The sequence below is a fragment of the Aspergillus vadensis genome (assembly GCF_003184925.1).
Source record: "Aspergillus vadensis CBS 113365 unplaced genomic scaffold BO88scaffold_11, whole genome shotgun sequence".
In the NCBI taxonomy this organism is placed as follows: Eukaryota; Fungi; Ascomycota; class Eurotiomycetes; order Eurotiales; family Aspergillaceae; genus Aspergillus; species Aspergillus vadensis.
Window position 1 is genome coordinate 805501 of NW_020292049.1, and position 18854 is coordinate 824354.

General features: G+C 50.6%; 9 protein-coding genes across 9 annotated transcripts; 5 read left to right on the plus strand and 4 right to left on the minus strand.

Moving 5' to 3' along the window:
• Positions 1 to 8: 8 nt before the first annotated feature.
• On the plus strand, positions 9 to 1213 carry BO88DRAFT_404976 (emp24/gp25L/p24 family protein). Its single transcript, XM_025706757.1, has 4 exons — positions 9 to 285; positions 353 to 541; positions 665 to 944; positions 1050 to 1213. The coding sequence occupies exons 1-4, from the start codon at positions 133 to 135 to the stop codon at positions 1058 to 1060; spliced, it is 633 nt and encodes a 210-aa protein (XP_025563078.1). The 5' UTR covers positions 9 to 132; the 3' UTR covers positions 1061 to 1213.
• On the plus strand, positions 1196 to 2064 carry BO88DRAFT_45921 (uncharacterized protein). The gene is made up of 2 exons (XM_025711082.1): positions 1196 to 1352; positions 1621 to 2064. The coding sequence occupies exons 1-2, from the start codon at positions 1330 to 1332 to the stop codon at positions 1916 to 1918; spliced, it is 321 nt and encodes a 106-aa protein (XP_025563079.1). The 5' UTR covers positions 1196 to 1329; the 3' UTR covers positions 1919 to 2064.
• A 427-nt stretch (positions 2065 to 2491) lies between these two features.
• BO88DRAFT_46044 (uncharacterized protein) lies at positions 2492 to 3327 on the minus strand. The gene is made up of 2 exons (XM_025711113.1): positions 2782 to 3327; positions 2492 to 2727 (listed from the first exon to the last, which is right to left on the minus strand). The coding sequence occupies exons 1-2, from the start codon at positions 3161 to 3163 to the stop codon at positions 2618 to 2620; spliced, it is 492 nt and encodes a 163-aa protein (XP_025563080.1). The 5' UTR covers positions 3164 to 3327; the 3' UTR covers positions 2492 to 2617.
• A 1090-nt stretch (positions 3328 to 4417) lies between these two features.
• On the plus strand, positions 4418 to 5279 carry BO88DRAFT_46001 (uncharacterized protein). The gene is made up of 2 exons (XM_025711105.1): positions 4418 to 4435; positions 4557 to 5279. The coding sequence occupies exon 2, from the start codon at positions 4636 to 4638 to the stop codon at positions 4993 to 4995; it is 360 nt and encodes a 119-aa protein (XP_025563081.1). The 5' UTR covers positions 4418 to 4435; positions 4557 to 4635; the 3' UTR covers positions 4996 to 5279.
• A 707-nt stretch (positions 5280 to 5986) lies between these two features.
• BO88DRAFT_488040 (uncharacterized protein) lies at positions 5987 to 6821 on the plus strand (the record flags this gene model as incomplete). The annotated part of the gene is made up of 3 exons (XM_025712592.1): positions 5987 to 6377; positions 6452 to 6525; positions 6636 to 6821. Exons 1-3 carry the CDS (start codon positions 6041 to 6043, stop codon positions 6819 to 6821), a joined length of 597 nt encoding a protein of 198 aa, XP_025563082.1. The 5' UTR covers positions 5987 to 6040.
• A 1033-nt stretch (positions 6822 to 7854) lies between these two features.
• Positions 7855 to 8878, minus strand: BO88DRAFT_317540 (RNA polymerase II-binding domain-containing protein; the record flags this gene model as incomplete). Its single annotated transcript, XM_025702459.1, has 2 exons — positions 7855 to 8649; positions 8729 to 8878. Coding segments are annotated over 2 exons (945 nt in total), but the record flags the coding sequence as incomplete, so codon positions are not given.
• A 555-nt stretch (positions 8879 to 9433) lies between these two features.
• On the minus strand, positions 9434 to 11858 carry BO88DRAFT_443892 (uncharacterized protein; the record flags this gene model as incomplete). The annotated part of the gene is made up of 5 exons (XM_025710058.1): positions 11357 to 11858; positions 10274 to 11296; positions 10153 to 10221; positions 9960 to 10099; positions 9434 to 9898 (listed from the first exon to the last, which is right to left on the minus strand). The coding sequence occupies exons 1-5, from the start codon at positions 11559 to 11561 to the stop codon at positions 9434 to 9436; spliced, it is 1902 nt and encodes a 633-aa protein (XP_025563084.1). The 5' UTR covers positions 11562 to 11858.
• Positions 11859 to 13918: 2060 nt separating this feature from the next.
• On the minus strand, positions 13919 to 16039 carry BO88DRAFT_443893 (uncharacterized protein; the record flags this gene model as incomplete). Its single annotated transcript, XM_025710059.1, has 6 exons — positions 15750 to 16039; positions 15220 to 15694; positions 15169 to 15189; positions 14638 to 15116; positions 14253 to 14535; positions 13919 to 14201 (listed from the first exon to the last, which is right to left on the minus strand). Exons 1-6 carry the CDS (start codon positions 15913 to 15915, stop codon positions 13919 to 13921), a joined length of 1707 nt encoding a protein of 568 aa, XP_025563085.1. The 5' UTR covers positions 15916 to 16039.
• A 1968-nt stretch (positions 16040 to 18007) lies between these two features.
• BO88DRAFT_453733 (uncharacterized protein) lies at positions 18008 to 18292 on the plus strand (the record flags this gene model as incomplete). The annotated part of the gene is made up of 2 exons (XM_025710763.1): positions 18008 to 18195; positions 18259 to 18292. 2 exons carry the CDS (start codon positions 18008 to 18010, stop codon positions 18290 to 18292), a joined length of 222 nt encoding a protein of 73 aa, XP_025563086.1.
• Positions 18293 to 18854: the final 562 nt, after the last annotated feature.

Genomic DNA, 18854 nt, shown 5'->3' on the forward strand with positions numbered 1-18854 from the left:
ACAGCTGGCCAGAACTTCCAACTCCATCAATTAGTCTAGTTGCGTTGTCTTTGAATCCATTCACCTTTCCCCCCTGAAGCGTAGTCCTAAACTTGAGGTCGCAGCTCCTCTTGTTCCGCACCCCTGCTCGCAATGCGCTTCGCAGCCCTGGTTATCGGCCTCCTGGCCACCTTTGTTTCGTCTGTGGCTGCTACGGCCCTGACCTACCGCCTCGAGGCCAACGAGAAAGCGTGTTTCTATAACTATGTTGACCAGAGGAACGTGAAGCTTGCATTTTACTTTGCTGTGAGTGCTCCTATCCCTTCTCTATTTCACAATGTGGAAATGTCCATTGACTGGGGGTTTCAATTAGGTTCAATCCGGTGGTTCCTTCGATATCGATTACTCCGTTGTCGGACCCGGCGAGAAGGTGGTCCTGGATGGCACCAAGGAAAGACAGGGTGATTTTGTGTTCACGGCCCAGAGCATTGGCGAGTACCGGTTCTGCTTCAACAATGACATGTCGACCTTTGCGGAGAAGATTGTCGATTTCGAGATCGCGGTATGTTTTGTTTGTTTTGGTTACCTATCATCACATCGGCGATCCGTGACCCTCTGGGGGTATAATACAAAGTAGTGTAAAAGGGGATTGAGACTGATTACGTACGTGTGTGCGTGTCTACAGGTCGAGAACGAGGAACGCGCACAACTGCCCTCCCGCCAGGGTGCTAGCCCCGAGCAGGCCTCCGCTCTCGAGGAGTCGATCTTCAAGCTGTCCGCTCAGCTTTCCACCATCACCCGCAACCAGAAGTACTTCCGCACGAGAGAGAACCGCAACTTCAGCACCGTTCGTAGTACGGAGCGTCGGATTTTCAACTTTAGCGTGATTGAGGGCTTGATGATGGTTTCGATGGCCGCACTGCAGGTGTTCGTTGTGAGGTTCTTCTTCCAGGGTGCTAGGAAAGGTAAGTGCCCATTTCCTTTTAATATTGAGTTCCGAGTGTTTTTCGTGGGCTATGTGTTATTCCCCGTTTGGTGATGGGGCCGTTGGAGCTGATTAATGGCTACAGGTTACGTGTGATGATGTGCGAGCATGATGAAAATTATTTCTTCTGTCCTTTGATTGTGGCGTCTGTTTGTATCTACCCGCTGTTGTAGGGATCTAGAGCATTTTTTTTAACTCCTGATAATGGAGCTGGTCAAATCGGAACAAAGATCTTGGTATCAACGTGAATTTCTTTTTGGGGTTAGGGATTGTGGACTGATAACTGGGTTAAGCATGACGTTGAATGTCTCATTACGGCAACGTGGATTGTCTCTTTCTCTTCCGAGATATGGGCATTCCGGGGAATGTCGATAGGGTGTGATGAAAGGTACGTATTCGAGCTGATTCGGTCAAACGGGCCGCGAACATATGACATCGTCAGAGCGGAGAAGCAGGCCTAGTCTTCTCCCCCCTAGCATGATCGGCCAATTGTCTCAGAAATGTCATGTCATGGAGACGGTGCTTAGGAGGACACCATGCTCAGTCGAGCGCTGTCTGGCCTGCGAGATGGAACTACGTGGCGTCACTAGAGGCGAGGACTTGATCAATGCGAGGGATTCTGGTGGCCGTATCGTCATAATCTGACTCGGAAGCAGGACTGGACGTTTCCAGTGGTGCAGACAACATCATGGGTTCCACGATCCCTGGCGGTATGACGTGAAGAAGCGTCCCATAACCGAGGAGGCGCATATGCCTAGACAACCGTTGAGCAGGGTGTTCAGGTTCAAGTTCTCAATATTCTGTCTGTTCGGGTCTAGTCCATGGGATAATTCCCGCTCGCTCAAGAGCGCGAAAAGCGTGTCAAGGGAAGCCCGAAGACAATGTGATATCATGGGAGCGGTCAGAGACGATTGTTTCTCACCTAGTCGCAGTGATTTCGATCTCACCGTCTGATATTTCCGAATCCATGGGGCCAGTTACGCCTGCGCTTTTTCTTTCGTTGACGTGGGGGTGGGGAGACGTGGCATCCAATATCATGGGCGTATTCATTTATCCAAATCCGAGACAATGGAGATAAACAACCGCACCGTGAGAACCGAGAAGGATTTCATCATTTGATTCCAGGAACATTGTTCCGCGATGGGCCCACGGGTACGGATGTCACATTGAGTGATAGTCCACCGCTCGCTCCTGTGATCTAGGCCCAGAAAGCGTTCCAAGTTTTATTTGATTATGATTATCGCTGATGGTCGTTGGTTGTGCAGTCCGCATACAGCGTGTTTTACTTTCCGCTTTCGCATTTCGCGTCGGAGTGCTGCAGCAGCTAACTTCCTTGCCGGGGATCGTTGCCTGGATTGGACACACAGACTCAGTAGTACTTTCTGTCCGTGGCCCCTTTGAGCCGGGCTACTAGCTGCCCAGTGCCCACAGTGCAGCGTCCCGAGGAGATCCAATGCGCTAGTCTAGGAAGTGCCCTTCAGGGCTGCCAACTTCTTACGCGAGCGGTTTGGTTGCGTCTTGATCCACCTGGGGGCCACCAACCGAACCTTCTGCTGATGAAGATTTTACAAGTGGGTCGCTGTGGGATATCAACAATCAACCGAAGAACAGCAGAAAGGGGAGGCTGGGTGTGTGTGTCCCTGACTGCGTGTCCTAGCAACGATCGTTAGCGCATGAGCTGCATGGGGCACCGAACAGATCGGATCCAATCCGGAAGGCGTCCCGGATTCTGCAGCATGCATTGCCTGCCGCGGTACAGTGGCCTGATACCGGATTATTAACTCTATGATATGACTAGGTTATGCGACGCTTTCCTGGGGATGGATGCGATTTAGATATTGATTCGCCTACGCTTTGTTGGAATGAGAAGGGGGATGGCTTCCAAGGAGGGAGGTTGGCGATGCCGGAGGATATACCAAGCTCCCGGGTCAGAGGAAGAGGACCAGACTGCATGGATGGAGAAATGAGTGTCTGGAGGACTCCATCATACCTCGTAAATGGATATTGTGTGTGATAGGAGGTGAATATGAAGATGGAGCCAACGAGCAGATATGACTCGGTGGCGGCCTTATGCCTGACGTCATGCGCACCCCAGGCACAGCGCCATTCCCGATGCAGCCATGGCGCTAGCTTGATCCGAACGCCTCTCATCAGCCAATCATCGGTCTGCATTTGCAAGGATGAATTCATCGTCTCCATCACTCTCCCAGACTCTCTGTCTCCCCGTTCCAAACTGCGTCCCCAGTTACAACTGGGCCCCTGTTCGGCACTGCTCTACTTCTGCAGGGTTGTGATTTAGTTTAATCTTTATCGGTTGTCGGTTCCCTCCAGGGAGAATGGGTCTTGGGCCCGCCACAGCAACTGGATGAACTTCTCAGTTGAGAATGGAGTAGTTAACAGCTGTGAAGATGAGACATCCTCTCTTTCACAGTTATTGGCACCGGAGATGATCAGTAGCCATCCTCCACGCTAACCCTCCTCTTGCATACTCCTAGTCAACTAGCGTCCTTTCACTTTTAGGTTCATCCATGACACATCGCGTCCCCATAGTCTCCCTCCATCTCCCATCTCTCTCTCACATATTGTGCATGCAACTAGCTCCTGGGACAAACTCCCTTTCCCCCACCATGATGGCTGGCTCGCTGTCAACCATCATACCTCATGTTGGATTCTTAGGCTGCCTGCGGACTCATCCAGGCCTCAGCCAGTACAAGTGCCGATCTGCAGGGACGTGCACTTCAGTAAGCGCAGAGTGTCGATCTTTCGACGCCATAAATTCTCCAATGCACCAGTCGCATTCCATCGGTGACCTCATGCTGCTCCTCTAAATGATGGGACCGTGGACCATCCGGGGGTAACACCGGCCGAGAAGAGCCAGTGGAGTACGGTTATTTCCGATAATCCTTCCCTCCCTGAGGGAGGAGTTCTGGTCCGGGCCCCAGTCGCCGCCGCCGCCGCCGTCGCCGCACCGATGGAGTGGAGGGGGGAAGAAACTGAGGGTAAGAACGCCGGTGCAGGCCCCATCGACCCTCTTCTGCATGAAGGATGCCACTGAGAGGAGCCCTGCGACGGCAAATGATGTCATGGCTGTCCTATGAGGGTCTCTGAGGCACAACAACACGGTGGACTCCTCTGCTCTCGGGACATGGACAAGTCGAGCCTACTCCCTAGGGTCGACAGGTCGCTCCAGCGGTTCTGTCATGGTCCGTTTTGTGATCTCATGTCGGTCTGGTCAGAGCATTCATCTTGCGGGTGGTCCCATCTTATATGTTGGTCCGATGTAAAGAGTTTCCCGATTGTTGTTGCTGCCCAAGCTGCTGCGTACCAAATCTGTCCACCTGAAACCTCGTGCTAGTCTTCTTTTGGGGATCCCACACTGCTTCCGTGGTTATTCCTGAAACTATTATTGTCCTGACCTTCAACAATTATTGATCTTACTTTTCCTTACGTTTCTCTCCCACTGATCTTGAGGTAAGCATGCGCAGTCTGTTGCCGTATAGGCATAGAAATATGTATTCCTTTACGCACTGGTCTCACCCTTATACGTGATGTCGACAGATCATCTGACCATGATGGCTCTTCCGTATCAAAGATGATATTCTCTGAACCAGCTTTGCATCGTAGCAGTTTACGGCGGTTGGACATGGCTGACCTCCTATTTAGACAACAAGATGGCCACTGCTATGCATGATGACGAATACCACTCGATGCCCCCTACCGGAGGTGAGGGCTGTCGCCCTCCCGGCGACCACCTTGAGACAGGTCGCGCTGCCGACCCCAACTCGTCCGTAGAGGACTACAGCCGAGTCATGCTCGAATACACCCAACGCCGCATGGCGGATTTCACCGACCTCGATGACGGAAAGGGGTCCAGCCGAAGCAGCCGCAGCAGCCAAACCAGCGGCAACAGCGGCACCTCGACCAGCGGCATGCTTGCCCGTCAAGCTGCCGGCGCGACTGGAGCGGCTCACGATAGCTCCGAATCTGCCAGACGCCAGTCCGGCGTGAACTCGGCCGACCTGTCCTTCTGAAGGCTTATCCGGGTGAGGAAGGGGTAGCTGTAATGGCTACTTCCCTCATCTGGCCTGGGGACGAGTTCACGAATTACGTTTTACGGTGGAGTCTGTGGGCAATCTGGGGAGGCACGTCGCCGAAGACAAGCTTGACGTGTTCTCCCGGCGTTATGATTGACAAGCGAGCGCGCTCTGATTTCGAAAGCGATGGCGAAGCGATTGATAGAAACGGGCGACGTCCGAGCCAAGGCTCCGTGAGACCCTACTGCATGTGTGTTTGATTTGTTTCTTTCTTTTCCAATACCTTGAATTGAACGACTTGAGTTGACAAAGACTTGGTTATCACCAACACCAATTCTGACATCGGCTTGTGTTCGCTGAGAGGATTTTAGGTTTGCCAGCCTTGGCTTTTTTTTTTTCTGACCCTTTGTCACTCACTCCCACTTTGTGCTGTTCATGTAGTGCAGAGAGCAGTGCATGAATATATGCGGCCATTGGCATAGTAGTATTTCCTGTTTTCTTCTTCCCTTGTTTCTGGTGTATTACTATCATCCTTTTATCTTGAGGCTGGTCCTGGTGTATCTACTAATGCACGGTTTCTGAATCATGACTCATATCCCTTGCGTACTTTGCTCCTGCAGTGAGTGTGTTGGGTAGATATAGCCATGCGAGAAGCAGCTGCACGAGTACACAGTATTTAAGTATTCGGATACTTATTAGCCAGTCTGCAGCACAAATTGTAGTTGTAGACAGCTGACGGAACAACAGGAGCAGCATCCGCATTCCATCAACCCTGTTGGAGGCCATACCATACCATTCCAATCCAGAGTCAACTTAGATTAAGTGTCCCCTGGAATGTTTACCAGCCTGCCAGGCAACGAGGGAGACAGAAGGATATATCCTCCCCTCCCCTTCTCATCCCTACCCTCCTATCCCTGAACTCGCCCACCACCTATATACATACATACACATCCCTCATCCAACACACCCACCTATACTCCCCCAAACAATAGAAAATATACTACTACACAAAAGTCACAAAGAAGTCCTCCTTACCACCAAAATGCACCTCACCCTAACCACCCTAGTAACCATAACCCTCCTAACCCCGCTAACAACCTGCGTCCCCCTCTCTCCATCATCCACCTCATCCTCTCCATCCTCATCAACACCATCCATATCCCCCCTCGACACACCAGAAGGTCTCTCCGCCGCAATCGCCAAAATCATCGTCAACGAAACCCTAACGGACTCCAACAACTCCACGTGTCCCCCATCTCAACGGTCAAAACAATGTTGTGAATCTATCAATGATATCGCATCGCAGATTACCCAGCCCTTGGGGATGTTGATCCCTTGGATTGGGGGGATTGATGTTAATTCCGTGTTGGGGTTGGATTGTAAGTAGTATTGGCCCTTTGAGGTTTGGGTGTGGATGGATGGCTAATAGTGGTGGTGATGGTGGTGGGTATAGGTACTGGAATGCAAGACGATACGCCGAATGATCAGTGTAAACATCAAGTTATGTGTTGTGATGGGCAGCCGAATGTATGTTTATCTATCTATCCTTCCCTTTCTTTCTTTCTATGTCCTTTGTGGGAGTGATTTGGGTTTGGGCTAGTTGGGAGGGTATGATGCTAATATGTCAATGTCTACAGTCCGAAGGATCTTCCCAGCCTGTTTCATCGGCTTGTAAGCCGTATGATGATGCGATCAAGGATAAGAATGATGCTATTAATGATAGTAAGCAGAGGGAGAGTATGTTGGTGGCGCAGGCTTCTGCGTCGGCTTCGGCGAGTGCCTCGGCGAGTGCGTCTGCGAGTGCGAGTGCTGGTGCTAGCTAGTGCGAATGGTGATCAAGTCTCGAGGGAGACTAGTGGTCTGAAGGGGGGATAGGGTTTAGGGGTTCTTATCTGTGATTGGTTCTGGTACAGTACATGGGTTACTATTAGGATGTGATATGTTATAGTTTTATGTATGTAGGGTTGATCCACTGTCATCTGTCGTTCATTAATGATATATGGCATATGGCATTATGTAGTGTTATATCAGTACAGTACAAGGAATCTGTTGATATCAGCGCCATCCCTGTCCTCTTCCTCCTCCTCCACCATACCATCCTCCCCTTCCGGGATGACTTCCTGGATGACTTCCGGGATGAGGAGGAGGGAAATGATACGACCCCGGTGGCATCTGCTGCACGTACTGACCCTGTCCGTATGGCGGTGGGAAATGTGAACCTTGATGCGGAGCATGCGGCGGCGGTGGTGCCGCCCCGAGGTTCATCGGAGGCGGCGGCGGTGGCGGCCAAGCACCCTGATAGTTCGGTGGCGGAGGCGGAGGCGGGGCCGGTCCTCCCGGCGGGAAAGCGAAATGCGGTGGTACGCCGCCGGCCGGGGGATACCCCATTTGCGGTGGAGGCGGTGGTGGTGCATGATATCCTACCGGAGCCGGAGGGGGTGGTGGTGCTGCATTGCCATATGCATTGTGTGGTGGTGGGTATTGAGGTTGTTGTTGATGATGGTATTCAGGCGGAGGAGGGATGGATCGGGGAGCTGGCGGACGCGGAGAATAGGATTTGGATCGCTCCCGCGACTTGGACCGGGATGCACTGCGAGGTCGGTACGGAGACCGTGTTCGGGATCGGGAATCACGCCGGCGTGATCTGCGTTGCGGTGAACGAGTTCGTGATCGTGAGCGCGAACTCCAGTCGCTGGCACTGTCGCTGTATCGTCGCCGCTTGACGGGGCTGCGACTGCGGCTCCGGCTGCGACTAATGTCTCCCTTTGCCTGGCGCTTCTTCATCTGTTGGCAGAATGATCGTGACCATCCGTAGTATGTTTCTCCTTCGATTACCTCCCCATCGGCATCGCGGACGACCACCTGGCCGAGATCATCGATATCCACCACCTCGTCCTCTTCATGCTCCGGCTCTCCCGTCCCATATATCCGGTCCACGTCCTTCATGAACTTCTTCAGCGCCACGACAAGATTCTCATCCGCCGGCCCAGCCAAGAACTGCAGCGGCTTAATCGTGTCCGGTCGCAGCGGCACCGTCGAATCCGGGATGATATGCGGAACGAGGTTTCCCGCAGGTAGATCGTAGTACGGCATAGACGGATCACCATGCGTAGCTGGCATAACGAATGGGACATCCTTGCCCGAGGGCATTGGCTTCGCACCAGCTCCCGCGAAATCCACGTTACTCTCCTCGACACTCAGCGACGTCTTGACTGGACCCGACACCGAAGCATTCTTGACCACCTCCCGTAGCTTATTCACATAATCACTGCCATAATAGCGATTCTCCTCCCAGATATCCAGCAACTCATCCAGCCGACGATGATGTTTCGGGTTCTTCTCGCGATCATACGACGCTGCGTAGCCCAGCAGCTCGACCACATGCGGTTGCAGCGATCCGCTCAATGTGCTAAACGCGGCGCTCGTATCCAGGTGGTATTTCGTATGGTGCAGCACATCATTCAGTAAATATAGGATATGGAGACGTTTCCGCTTGCCAGATGTCGATGTCGACCTTTTCCCACCACTCTCGGCCGGCGATGGTGTGGATGATGTTTCGAATGATCCAGACAACGCAGCTAGGTATTTGGCCCATCCGCCTACGCGGTTACCTGACGAGACGACGTATTCCAGGAGCCATTGTTTGCAGGTCTAGGGGGCGCGCAAGAGAGAAAATCATTTTAGTACTTCTGGTGTATTGGCCAGTGGTTAAGGACGCATCGGTTCAAACCTGGATGTTTGCCGGGGTGCAATGCGATAGCGCCCGGTCTAGGCTGGTGTGAAAGGCTGTGATTTCGTCGCGCGCGACGGACGTCGGGTCTGGACGTAGAAGTCCTGCGGAGAAGGAGGCCTTGGCAATGGCGAGTTGATGGGATGCCATTGCTGGGCGTATTGTTGGGAATGAGTGAGAATGTGAAGCAAAGGGAAGGTGAGGCACCGATATGCTGGATCCTGAGGCGGAGATGGCGGAGCTCCGGTCTTTGCACGTGATCGTGGCCGCCCTACTGATTGACTTACACTCTATACAGGACACGTAGTGTAGACACCATTATTTGTGAATATTCTCAAGTGTCCTAGTGATCCATAGTTGATAATACATACAAGTATGACCATATTGCTGAAATCGGCAGCGAAGTATGCAAATTGCCGGATGGTGACCCAAGTTCTACTTCAGCCATGTACATCGTCGAGCTACAAAAGGAAAGTCAAGATCCGAACATAAGTAGGTAGTCTATGTAAATAAAATGCCGTGAAGCGGTTGTAACTCTTAACTAATCTCATTACACGAGCGTATAAATTCAACGTTACATCCAATCAAATAATCTATAATAAATAGTACAGTTTGTCTGCATGCGCACACACGGACAAGAAATGAAATCATAACATGAAGGTAACTGTCAGAGACAGCATCAGCTCATAACTTCCACGAAGCTGCTTAGATACGGCCATGCTGTCTGAAGCTGCGGCCGTGGTTGTGCACGCTGTGAGCAGACGAACTGGCAGCCGCGTGGGAACTCGTGGCCTTAGCCGAGGTGGTCTTAGGATACGAAGTGATGGTAGACTTGCTGGTTTCCAAAGACTTGGTGGAGCTGGAGGTGTGCTTGTGGGTGGAAGAGTGGCCGGTTGGAGTAGCAGATGCAGATGCGCTGTTAGGGTGAGACTTGGTCTTGGAAGCCGACTTGGAGGCCGACTTGGAGGATGACTTGGTGGATGACTTGGTGGATGACTTGGTGGATGACTTGGTGGACGACTTGGACTTAGACTTGGACTTGGACTTGGTAGAAGTCTCATCGTCGGACGAGGATTCATCAGTCGACTTGGTCTTCGTGGAAGTGGCTGTCTTGGTTGAAGTGATACTGTCGAAACCAATGCAGGTCGACGACATGGACTTGGTGAAGGACTGCGAACAGATTAGCTAGGCTCTCCAAGAGCATATTCGCCCGTCGCTAGGTTCGACTTACCGCAAGAGTGGCATCCGCAATCGGGTTACCCTCGTCGCTCACTTTAGCCACCTCCGCGCCGAGCTCAATTCCAGCATAAGGCTCCACTTCGATCGCATAGTGGTAGTTCTTGGACGTGTCCGAGCAAGTGCCACTCGTGGCTACATGTTGTCAGCAGAGGCTACCATAGACCAGGTCTTGTCAGTTCACTCACATGCTTCGGCAGTGAAGTCTACTGCCAGGTAGGGCTTGAGATAGATACCGGCTTCGTATCCCCATTTTTCTAGACAGGGTTAGCGTTGCAACTCTAATACACTCATAATCCTTGTACGTACTGCCGACGGAAAGGACCAACTCGAGGGAAGCCTTGACATAGGCCTCAAGAGTGGCATCGATCTCAGCATCAAGTTGGACGCCAGAAGTCGTGATGGTCGGGGTCCAGTCCTTGTGGGTGACCTTCTTGTTCGCAATGTCGAGAACAGCCTCTGCATCATTGTCAAGCGAGATTTTCATGGGATAGGAGATGGACGCATCGCCATTAACGGGTCCAGCGCTGGCTCCGATGTCGAAAGCAAGCTGCACATCCAGGGTGAAGACATCTGGGATCTTAATTCCCTCAAGGGTCAATGAAGCAATCTGCGCTTCATCCGAGTAGGATTTGGTCAGGTTTCCGCTCAGATCCAGAGCAGGAGTGATGTCTAGCTCGACATCTTTCGGTGTAAGCGTAAGTTCCGCGGTCTCGACATCCCAATCTCCAGAAAACGCGCTTCCGATCTCGCTCAAGAAACCGCTGCCACTTGGCTTCACTTTGTACTTGAATTCAATGTCGAATTCACCACTAGTCCCGCACGATTTGCATTCAGCGCTGAGGGTGAGGTCGTCTTTCGAGAAGATCTTGACTGATTTGTCGGACGCGGTTTTGTCAATACTGATCGAACCAGACTTAGTTCCTGAAGTTATGCCTCGCTTGGAGAGCTCGACTGCCATGTCACTCGGGGCCTTGCCGATGGTGATCTCATGGTTTCTAAGGACATCATCCCAGGTCGCCGATTTACCGGCCAACCGTACTGTAGTGTTGTCTTGAAAGTTGGCAGCCGTAATGACGAAAGGAACACGTTGGGTGTTCCAGCTACATTGCTGGACGCCAGCCACCATAAGAAATGAGTTGTTGGCGGCCTTGTTCACCCAAGTCCACGAGTTCTTCGCATAGGAGAACGCATCTGAGTCTGAGAAGCCCAAAGTAATACTCGAGTTGGTGCACTGAATGTTTTCCACCATATCGCTGAAAGACTCCATGGGGAGAATGCTTTCGTCCACCAGAGTCAGGTTACCCAAGGTGGACCCGCCACCGCTAGAGGCTATTCCAAGCATGTTAGCTATTTCGTTGTATAGTCGAGCGCCAATAGTTGTACACTTACCACCCCAGTAGAACGAGTGACTGGTTCGCAGATCAATGCTGGAATAGTCCTGAGTTTGAATTTCAGCCCCAGCCGCCGCCACCTTGACCTGCGTGTTCGTTGTTGTAGAAGGGTTGAATGCGGTCAGTTCTAAAGCCAGACCCTGTTGGATGAAGAAGGAAGCCAAGAGACCGGTGGCCACTCCATTGTGGAGAGGGTTAACCATATTGAACTAGTATCTTCGATCGTATGAAGTGAAATGAGGGTATAGGATTGAAGCAATCTAAAGAACGACTGTCTTTGCAAAAGACAAAAAGAGTGACAGTCCCAAGAAGGGAAACGAAGAGAGTGACGATAATGGAATGAAAGAGTTCTTGTGATCTGCTCCAGCTTAGGAGATGTATCTCATCCTTTTAAGTCGGATGGATCATTGGCCCCCAACCAACAGTTCCCGTGTGCCATTAGCAACACTAGGTCAGAGCCCGGCCAAGGCTCTGACACTGCCCACTCAGGACATGACAAGCCGTCCGCAATAGGTAGGTTCCTGGAGTAGCTCCTGAGGCTACATCCTTCATGGGGGGCGGAGTCGACCCAAGACCAACCGAGAGAAAAGATTTCGTGTTCTAGAGTGAGATTGGGGGCGATTCGGAGGATGATCCCCGTATGAAGTCGTAGCGGGACAACGCCCAAGCAGTTGAACGTGATGTCTCCCAAACAGTATACCGTGGATGTCTGCTTCATATTTTAAACGCTTGAGATAAACAAGATACTGTGACGCTCCATTCAGGTCCTGTAAATGGCAATCCATGGTCTCGTTAGCTCCCACGGGAGCTGCAGGCGATACGTACAAGGCACGAAAGAACCATGTACAATTGCCCAGTTCTAGACAAGGGCACTGTTTCAATGCACTGTCAGCGAATGAAGTCTCGAGGACAATGGAGAAACCAACACGACCCTGCAGTTTGAATGGGGCATGAGGAGGGCGATGGTAGATTTCGCCCCCACGGCCATTGCCCACTATTTTCGGGTACCTCAATCCATCTTCCTTCGGTCGTTGTACTGAAATAGCCAGGCCATGCATGGTTCTCCTGAAAGTGAAACACCGTGCAGGGTAAAATTTTAGTTGTTATGAGAAACATGCTACCTGCGGTGCTTTGATAGAGGGGCTGAAATCCACTATTGGTGTGACCTTGCGGCTGACAATTAGAGGCTGACAACCACATGGACCTGCCTAGCCAGCACTGTGCCTCCTGAGTCCACAGAGCCTTGGTAGTGTCATGGTTTCACAGAGAAAAGCCTTAATTAAGCATAGGTGATGTGAAGATTCAGCAAGCATCAGCTCATTGGAACCTTTGTTGATTTTGCATCCGCTCATGAGCATGCAAAAGCAGTAAGCGTAGTCACCTGCCGATTGAGGTTTAGCACTCATCACCAGGCTGTGTTGCAAATAAGGATGAGCATTGCACTATACCTAGTTTAATGCATGGAACCGAAGCAGAAGTCAACTCCTGGGGGCTGGAAGAGCCAAGGGGAACCAGTGTTTGAGCACATGGGGCCAAAAGCTGGGGTAGATAAAAGACACTTGAGTAAATTCAGCCGCAACGCCTAGATCGGACCTCATGCCGAATGGCTAAATTATGGCATAGCTAGCAGCCGGTGGTAATAGGGTCTCTCTCCACTTGTGGTGCCTGAGACTATTACACTGCCCTAGGATTGACATTCGCTGCACGTAGTCGGCTTGCAAGAGTGAGGTTATCAGGTACTCCGCCACGCCGGTCTCGCCAGACCCACTGTAAGATGCGATTCGAGAAATCGTTTAGAATCCTTCTCCGCAAGGTTAGCCTATTCCGAACATCGAGGATCGTATCAAGAATAGTAAAGGATGTGTGAGAACCCTTTTGTGCCCAACACCCACGTCTTTTATGATCCTTTCTCGTTCCTTTTAATGTGTTAATAAAGCGCTGTGACATAGAGTTTGGTAATGTATCGCCCCGTCTGAATGAAGTGTCGCAAGTCTGCTCCTAAGGGTGCTTCTGTCAATTCAGCAGACGGCTAAGGGACACTAGTCACTAGTTAGTTAGGACTCTGAGCCACAAGCCCCTTGCAAGGCTTTGTCACTTGCGGTAGGATGGCCCGTACCAAAAATTGCCCACCGCTAATAGAATACTGAATCCTATGAAGTCCCAGCACGGCATGATCTCCAAAAGTTCTAGCGCATTGAATATGTTTTCTTATAAGGGACCGGGGTGAACATCTACTCCTTTGGAGATTTACGGAGTGGGGATGGTTTTGCGCTTTATGCAGTAAGGTCATTTCCAACAATAGCACGACCTTGGGCTTGTTATGAATTAGTGTATTGTAATTGGTGAAGGCTTGTAATCATCAGTAGCACGGGCTCGTTCACATTGGCATGGAGACTCTGATCCCAGCTCCTTCAGCCTCACAGGCCACTTGTGATATTTTGACTCGGGACTCGGAACATATATTCGCGCTGGATATTGAAGATTCACAAACTCTAATGGACCATCGTATCTCTCTAGCAAAATTATAGAACATCGTATGAGAAATCAGCCTTGAAGCAACTTACTGGTGCTCGTGTCGATGGTTCTCAGCTTCATCTATCCACCACAAGATACTCTCAACGCCAGGCTCACGATCCTTAGGCTCCTCTATTGGGTCGTCAAGCTCACTTTCAAGAAAAGGATCGATAATCCATTGGTGTTGCTGGAATTGACGAATCGTTTCAATGTCGCCCGTCCCATCATCAAGCCAGAGGCCATCATCATAGCTTCTATGCCAATTGAACAAACGAGATGTTGCAACCCATGATTGTTCATCAGCCGCATTTTGCTCAGCGTAGGAAACACTTGATAGTTAGTATATAGGGCGGTAATGCAGCTGATATCCCCGGACTTACTCGTCAAGATGCTCTGTAGATGAAGAGCGATACACCCTCTGAACCTGAGAAAGACGAATTTGGTACGGTTCGGTCGCGGGGATCCTCTTACCAGAACTCGGAACCCAGCATGTGGTCCATGAGATAGGTCTGTGCAAATGTCCGAGGTGTTGTCGGATTTCAAGACTGACGTTTTCGACGGGGGTTGTACCGAAGGGAGGTGCGGGTGACCATGGCACAGATGTGCCTGACCGGCAATAAAATGAAGTTTGAAATTCGTTTGCCCGAGTGACAACTTTCTTCTCTATTTCACTTAAGCAATACCCCATCTGGAGAAAGGATTGAGTGGTATCTGTCCAAAAGGCGGCCACAAGACATATAGGCGGTAGAGTATACAGACTCATACTCAGAAACGAGTCTACTTGACCTCCACGGACAGCTGCGACCCAAAAGTGACATAGAGATGGGTTCGTATATGTGATCGCTCTAAGGAGCTGTTGGTCATCGATCTTGTCTGCCGTTGAGAGGGCTTTCCTCACACCCAAAGATGCAGCTCCCATGAAATTACAGGGAATAGATTGGTCAAAAAAGGCACTGCATATTAACGAGTCCAAAGCATCCTGGGTGGAGCTCAAAGTGAGAAATCTATCAATAGATTGGTAAAGTTCATGAAAGACCGCGTCTTTTGCTCTTGGTGGATAGGCAGCAGAAGCAGTCGGGGCTGCTACAGCAGGAGCGAGATTAGGCGAAGCTGCGTTCCGCGATGTCAATAGTAAAACAGACGCAAGACCGGTGGTCAATTCCAGTTCCAGGCCTTCCGATATGCAGAAGTCCACAAGAGTATGAAAGGCCAGAGACGAATTTGGTGTGACTGGCACCCAATTGCTTCATAACCCAGTTAGTCCATAACAATGGGTATCATCTGGAGTAGATTTACCAGTCTTTCTTAGCCCCTTCACTCCCCAACATCCATGGAGAACAGAATTACGCTGTTTCTTTCTTCACTAGTGCTAGCCAGCAGCCTTGCGTGACTAGATGCCAGAAAGAGTCCTCAATCTGCATACCATTTTCATGGAGTACCTGGCTGTTCCAACCTGCTCGTTGGAATAATTCTGACCAGCGGCAAGAGACGATGTAGGACCAAGCTAAAACGATATTTGTGAAATACCCAGAGCGAAAGGCCTTGGTGCGTATAGGAAGGACTGGTTGTAATTGCGTCTCAGCCTTCAGCTTGTAGACGACAGGCTTTGGAGACCCGAGGCATTGAAGATAATTAATCAGCTTGTAAGGTTGATCGCAGTCTGGATCATCTGTTGAATGTATCTGTAGAGATGACCTAAGCATAAGAAATGTTCTCCTTCTCCCTGTAATATGGACATCTTCTGGGAGACAGGATAGAAACGGGGGGACATGTTTGAGGAGGCTTAGAAAGTCAACCAAGTAGGTGTAGAAAGAGGAAGTGTCTGTCATTCAGAGGCATTGAGGTCGCATGGCTCCATTCATCGAACTTGGACTGACAGCAAAGATGGAACTCTGCTGTTGATGGACAAATCCCGTCCCCAGGAGACCAGGCTACACCGACCTCACTGTCGCTTTCATCGCTATAGTCAGAACGATACTTCTTTTGAGGGCTCATGTAATCTTCTTCCCCAATGGCATCAGTGATTGATGAGCCACCTTCCATGATGAACGTCGACTCTCAAATCACCTATGCCATATATGTACATGTAGTAGTCTAGACCATAACTAGTAGCTGTTGCCATGGCAGAGGCGGTGAGGGTGACAGTGAATGGTTAACGATAAACCTGTCAAACCCCTGCTGAAGGTATGCACTATGTCAGCAATCAAAACAATTTTCTCGTCGCTGACCCAATCCAAATTAATGTCACATGATAGTACCAGTATTCAGTTGCAACGGTGAGCATCACGGCTTGAGTAACGCATTGCGTCTGTCCTAAACGATGATACTAGGAGCACTCCATATGTTCGGAATTATTAGCATCCACGTGTAGATGGAGAAGCATCAAGGCCCGAGCCCCTCAGATCGGTACGCCCGGATCATATCTTCCACCACTGATCATCCTGCAGTAGGATCTGGACATGCATATACTAGTTTAATAGCTGCGGCGTGATATGGCGAGAAAACCGAAAAGTGAGACAGCTCTAGTCGATTAGTACTACGACTGAGATGGGGAGTGCTTAAGAGCAGGATACATGTGGAGCCAAGTGTTGGATAGTATCATCTCCATGAAGCTTAGTAGTACTATTTATATTTGCCAGAATCAAAGCTGCCAGTACTAACATGATTATTCGAGTGACAACGCATGGCACTCTGTCGTTGCTCAAATATTAGATAGACACGTCTTCTCGCATGTCAGAGAATCTACAGCACCACACTATATTTTGCAGTTCTATCTTTGGAGGCTGCTCATGGTTATTCCATAGTGGTGGATGTATTCAGCAGTGGGAAAGGAGGGAGCTAAGCTTGACTAATAGCTGAGTCATGATTCGCGGGGACACATCGGTGACGTCAGTTATGATTGGCGGCCTCAGGCGCCGTGGGGGGTGGAAGTGGCATGATCGATGCAGGATTGCTTCGTGTTTCTCTCCCCTTTAATCTCCTCTCCTACGTTGTAATAATGGAATAGTGTCTAGGTAGATACCTAGCTGCCCCTGATCACCTTAGGCTCGTGCTCAATGTGTACGTACACACAGATAGTGACAGTCACTCAACCAGTCTGTTCTTCACTCACCCTGCAGCCAATGTACGTCAAAACCACACACACCGCCAGGCCGGATACTCAAGTCCCGCCATCAGACAAGCGAGTGACCAGACCTTAAACTCCAGCGGGCCGGGACCACAGTTTTGGGGGGGAGTTGCAGCCTGGCACGCCATGCCCAACCTAGTCTACAGTACTAACCAACTACCGCGATCACCGCCCGCGTGCCTGGCCGGTCCGTCATTGAGCCCCGCCGTCTCCTTCGGCCGGAAATCGCGATCAGCTGCCCCTCGATGGCGTGAGTTCTCACCTTTACTCCTGTGAGTCAGTTCAACAGTGTTGAGACTGGATCACCAAGGCCCTTTCAGTCAATGCGACTGTACATCAGTGGGTGCCCACATAACTCATGTGGTCCATGCATCATCATCCTTCGCGGTAGGAATGCAGGAGACAGGTATGGAGTGATGTGTATGAACATCGACTAGTCTACATAGACACTAGAATCGACAACTGCCTGGCATGCTATCCGATCTTCAGCTGATGGCTACATGATTCGGGACCGTTTTTCCGCGCGCTTTTCGTTTATCCCTCAAGGTTCTCAAGGCCCAAAACCAGTGTCATCATCAATCAGCATTAGTTGAGGGACTAGCCTAGCATCATCATGGGCCTGTGGGCCTTTTTGAACCCCCGCAAGACAACCACCCCCCCACCAGGGTAACACGGTCCGTTCGGCTGAGGTGTAGGCTGATCCTCCATTTGCCTCTTAACAAGCCTCGATAGAGCCGTATACCATAATTATTATAAGTAGGTCCGTATTGCCGCACAGCAGTTGTGCAACCTTTTTATCATTAGTATTAACCTTTGCCTCTTGGTCCCTGCATTGACCTGAATTTCTGCAACTGAGAACACTTACCTGTTGAACTTACTTCCCCCTTGAAAAAGGCGCCGCTTCCTCCTATCTACTTATTGCTTTACTGGACAACCCACTCTCCTGGTCGAATACTACTTCTGGCAATATTCATAACGCCAGTTGCCTCAACTGAAACACTGTTCACCATGTCTATCGCCATGCAACTCGCCCGCCCAACCATCCGCCACTTTTCTGTCCGCCGTCCTCGGCCAGACACTCGCATCTCCCGCTTCATCACCAGCTCCTGTCTAGTCACGGCCGTGGTGCTTCCCTTCGTACCTCCAGCTCTTGAGAGTTCTCGCGAGAAGAACAATGGATACCCCAATCACAACAAGTAAGATCTTCTCTCCTCTGAAACATTCATAATCAAACACCTGATATTAATAATCCATGATAGGCCGCACCCACCGCTATGCTTCCACGCGCGCTAAGCGGAGGTAGTCTCTATATCCGATCGGATATAACTCCCACACTACCAGCGGGGCTCATTTCCGAACGACCACCACCCACTCCGGGCGTCAGGAATCTTCTCGATATCGCGCGATTTTTCACTTTTCGCACTGAATCATTTCTTTCGGGATCAACATTTGCTGATCGGTCAAGGCGTAAGGGTGCTGGGCGATTGCTTACATACATACATTCCGTATGAAGGTCTCACGCGACATGACTCGGGGCTTTTCTTTTTTTCGCAGAGATGCATATCATACCTCTGCTTAAGGCGGGCGGGAGTTTCGATGGCGTTCCTTGCTTTGCTTTTTGTCTTGACTATGTTGGGATTATCACATGCATAGTTGCATCCTTACCCGTTGAAGAAAGTCTCATGATTGGGGAAGGGATCTGGACAGGTGCCAGCCCGGTTACACCCATCAATGTGGGCGTCTCTCTTTTGGTGGGATTGGTGGCTGCTCCACGACCATCATTCCGGATTGATCGTGGCTATTTTACCTATAGAACAATACCTTATGGCTACTTAATTTCAATCGAAACATTGGT